Consider the following 4,667-nt stretch of genomic DNA (forward strand, 5'->3'; position numbering starts at 1 on the left):
ATGAAACACACACACACACACACACACACACACACACACACACACACACACACACACACACACCTTACTTTCAAAGAGAAAATCAATAAAGGCGACACACACACGGACAGGAATTTTATCCCCCTCTCATAACAATATTAACAATCTTGAAAAAGCCCACCATAAACCACAAAATATGCCCAGCAACCATATCCTATTTACAAGAGCAGCAATGAAAAGCCATTGATGAGGGATCATTCTATTTCACAAATCGATGTCCATTGATTTTATGACTCCAAACTAAAGAAAACCATGGCACAAAAGGAAAGGAAAAAAGAAAAATTGTTCTGTGTTGGGGCATAAATTAATGATTGAACACGGGGATGAATACACAATGTTATGATGATGAGTTGGTGGCCTTGAGAAAGAGAGAGAGAGAGAGAGGGGGAGAGAGAGAGAGAGAGAGAGAGAGAGAGAGAGAGAGAGAGAGAGAGAGATCATAACGAAATGAAGTTCAACCTGGAAGCCCTGAAGATCCTCTGCTGCGGCGCGTTGAACATCATGACGGACCAGCATCGGACGTAGACCAGTAGCAACAACTTGAGCAGATTCAACACTGGGAGGCCAGGGGCGAAGAATGCGCCCAGCCTGAGAGCAGAGGGGTACAGTAGGTGACTAGAAGTTTATACTAAAAGGTGGAAAAAGGGACGACAATGAAATGGAGGATGTGGTGGAGAGGGTGGGAGGGGGTGAGAGGGTGTGGGAGGGTGTGGGAGGGTGTGGTGAGAGGAGATAGGTAACTGTTAGAGATAGAACAAGGGTGGGGACTGGATTGATGTTGGGGGTTGAGTAATATTTAGGATGTGCTTGTGTTGTGTTCGTATGTTTGTATGTGTGTGTGTTTGTGTGTGTGTGTGTGTGTGTGTGTGTGTGTGTGTGTGTGGGTGTGTGTGTGCACCTATGCTTTTGTGTTGGTGTCATTTATAATTTCTGCAGAAGGGCTACACTCCAGACGGTCAGAGAACAGGCTACGCTGCTTTTTCACAAATATTATCTCACAAATTATAATTTCGAAAGGAGAATAAAATCTGCTATGAAAACGTTTGTACTTACCATATGACACCCTGGTTGCCGATGAGATGTAATAGATTCTCTGCTGTCTTGAAGTCTGGGTACTCTGGCTGATGAGATATTATTAGACTATATTAAGAGCAAGTTTTGGGCTCGCAATTTCACACTCGAGCAAACTGAATGAATATATACAAACATACTTATACCAAACAGAAATATGGAACTTTTATATCTGTATGCTTCCACACTTCTGATGTTAAAAGAGGTACTGGAGGAAAGGACCCAGAAAGATTTGAACAAAACAATCGGGACTGATTAAAGAAGCAAGACTGGATATGGGGTGTCTTATCGAAATGGACTAAAGACCTGACCAAATTTCTGGCGGAGGGCTTATGCACGTCATCATACGTAGAGCATTAAAAACAAGTTTTATTAAGAGTTTTGCGTCGCTTGTGACATCTTTCAGGTCATGTAAGTGCCGAATTTTAGAGATATTACTAGAGAGTGACATTCAAAGAAAATAAGAAGGAGAGATAATGACGTTTGATACGATAGAAAAGAAAGAGCGAACTATACACGAGCCCCTGCGAACCACCAAATTGCAAGTTAGCATTGATAACAATAACTTTACTAACAACAAAAACACAGGGATTGCTTACAAATGTTTTTTCCAGGTCCCAGCAGCAGAGCTTGTTGCAGTATTTGATGAAGAACGTGCGGACCACATCGATGATGATGATCTGACCGATGACGAAGACGGTGTCCATGATGGTTAGTTTGACGACTTCCTAAGAGACAAAGAAAGCGTAAAAAATGACATAAATGAAAGAATAACTAATTCGTAAAATTAACATTACAAAGGTGTGCGACGAACGGACATTTTTCTCTCTTTGGAATCCCCCTCCGCTGTATTCAAGTGAGGTGCCTACTTTGACTGCAAAGGTCTGAAAAGATGGGGGGTTGATGAATACATTGTATTTGGAAAGATTTTCTTTGGTCAGAACACGACGTTTTATGTTAGGCTACTGTTGTATTGCATTGTAAAGCTCTCAGAGCCTTTGTACTTTAATTGGGGTTGAGCACTAGATCTATATAAATGTCATTTATTATTATCATTAAAACACATCTATCTAAATTTCATTTTACTACGCTAACTAGAATCTAGTTTTTCACTTCTTCCAGAAGCAACGACCACAGTGATTGTCTTTTTGTGTAAGTGTTTTTCATCAGATTGTGAGCATTGTGTTGTTGAAAAAAAAAAAATAAGCTGTGCGTTGAATGGGCCAGTGTGCAAGAAACGTTGATTTAAATTTTATTTTATAGTGAAGCACCTTGACTTGTGCGGGAGTGGGCATTATAGAAGGGATCTTTATTCACTTTATTACTGTTAGTGTGTGCGGGCCTAAGAGAGTGTGTATTTAAAAAAATCGTATTTCTGACTTTCTGATGGAATGTTATTATCCCACTCAATCCAGGATTGCACTGACAAGCAGTGTCGTCGAAACAGCATTTCTCCTAACCGATATGAATTGAGATAAAGAGGGCAAAAAACAACAACTAAACCCATTGGCAATCAATTTGAATCAATCACTCAACAATTCACACCAAAGTCCAAAGGATAACTCGGACAATACAGAGGAGAACGTTTGAGCGAAGTGACAAAAGTTGTCCGCTTTGTTACTGAGTCAGATCTTAAATGTCAAATACATTATATCCATTATGTTCAGCAATATTAAAAATAGTTTAGAAGCAACAGAAATATGGTTCAAAGGGAGAATGTGAAAATAAACATCATGGACAGAAAAGAAGAAAACCAATAAGTGCTGGAAATGGCAAGCATGAAAAGATCACTCATCAATACGGAGTCGACAGAAGAAATCTGTGGGGCACATAGATCTAGATCTATATAAAAAAGAGGGTTGGCACAACTAGGACACAAAAATCGGAAGGAAAAAAAATCTAAGGAAGCCAACACACACGATTCATATAATTATATAGCCTGAATACCTGGGCAGCTAACAACAAAATGAATAACAACTCATTCATGAGGGCTTTGAATAAAAGAGAGACATGGAAAACCATAAGTCTTTGTCTGCTCAAGACAGCACACTCGATGATGATGATGATGATTATGATGATGATAATGATGATGACGATGGTACCTTCTTTATACAATGATGATGACGATGATGATGATATAATTCATTGTATCTACGAGTTAGAATGTGAAAGAAAACGAGTAAGATTTCGATTTGAGCTTAAACAATCGTGTAGCAACACTCTTTGAAAGTTCGCGTTGCACCATCTGAGTTCTGTTCACGAAAATAATGTGATATGCCGAACAAAGTAAACAAAACTTTTCTAATATTGCAATAAATGATGACCGAAGGACATCGTTTTTTACGCAGCAAACGCGAGCTGTTTTCCCACGTTTGGATCCATAGAACGATTATCTGTCCGTATAAAAAAAAAAAATTCTTTTTTAAATCCCCCAAAGCGCTGTATCATGATCTCTGACTGTCTAAACAATATTCCCCTGTCAATATTCGCATGATATCCACACTTTATGTCTCCCATCGACTCACTTGTTTTGTAATTTGATGGCCTGTTCCTATCTCCATTATTCAAGAACAGAAACAAAACAAAACAGGAGCAGCTGAAAGTGTAAATCTGATCGAAGGGTTGGATACATTCACATACGAATGATGGAACGGGTGGACGGGGATATCAATCAAATAATCGATCATTAGATCAATGAATCAACGTGCGAATCAATTATTTCCCTGCTGTCATTCGTCCCCAAAATATGCACACGCTTTGGAATACATAGGGGAAAAAAATAGCAGCAGATGAGTTGAGCAATATTTTAAAGTCTATACAGCCGCACATGTTTGAAGCAGCGTTGACTTTCTCAATTCTTGCATTTATAAATATAATTTAGAGTTCTAAAAATTGTGCACCTGTGTGTGTGGTGCAGGGGTTAGGCTCTTCGCTATCACATGCAGTAGACCCGGGTTCGAATCCAGAATGGGGAAACATTTTTATCGAGTATTTCGGTCTTTCTGCAGGGATGTATCCATCTCAGCCCCAGTTAGCCCAGACGGAAACCCGCCTCCTAAATGATCTAATTTTGTTGACGGGGGGCTTAAAAACACATACATAAAAAAAAGGTTGTGCATTTGAGAATCTCGCCTTTACCTGACCAATCATTGTTTCCCAACAGAGTCCCGCGCTGCTAGACGACTTGGCTTGCTCGGTGCAACCGGCTTGACTGGTCAGATTTAGGTCACTGTTCGTCTTGGAACCTGTGACGTCAGAAGTTTGAGTGTTGCCTGGCAGAGTGTCATTCTTTGATGTGGACAGAACTGTGATGATAAAAGTAGACAGAATTAGACTCATTAGACAGAATTTGTCAAGGCTGCTAGATTAGCAAGAGGTATAAAATTAGATGTGTTTGTGTGTGTGTGTGTGTGTTTGTCTGTCTGTCCGTCTGTTTATTTTTTAGAAAAAGAGTAAAAAAGAGAGAGAAAGAAACAAAGAGAGAAAGAGGCAAAGAGAGAGAGAGAGAGAGAGAGAGAGAGAGAGAGAGAGAGAGAGAGAGAGAGAGAGAGAGAGGA

At 39.8% G+C, this 4,667-nt stretch overlaps 1 protein-coding gene across 1 annotated transcript in view; it reads right to left on the reverse strand.

The window, feature by feature from the left end:
• The window catches only part of LOC101851194 (uncharacterized protein DDB_G0283697), a gene marked incomplete in the record, with an annotated part of 16,876 nt that extends 12,427 nt beyond the window's left edge, over nt 1–4,449 (reverse strand). The window contains 4 exon segments of the mRNA XM_013083400.2: nt 499–627; nt 1,093–1,160; nt 1,710–1,838; nt 4,249–4,449. Coding sequence (XP_012938854.2) covers nt 499–627; nt 1,093–1,160; nt 1,710–1,838; nt 4,249–4,449 — 527 coding nt within the window.
• Between the last annotated feature and the right edge of the window lie 218 nt (nt 4,450–4,667).

This window comes from Aplysia californica, unplaced genomic scaffold (assembly GCF_000002075.1).
Source record: "Aplysia californica isolate F4 #8 unplaced genomic scaffold, AplCal3.0 scaffold00229, whole genome shotgun sequence".
In the NCBI taxonomy this organism is placed as follows: Eukaryota; Metazoa; Mollusca; class Gastropoda; order Aplysiida; family Aplysiidae; genus Aplysia; species Aplysia californica.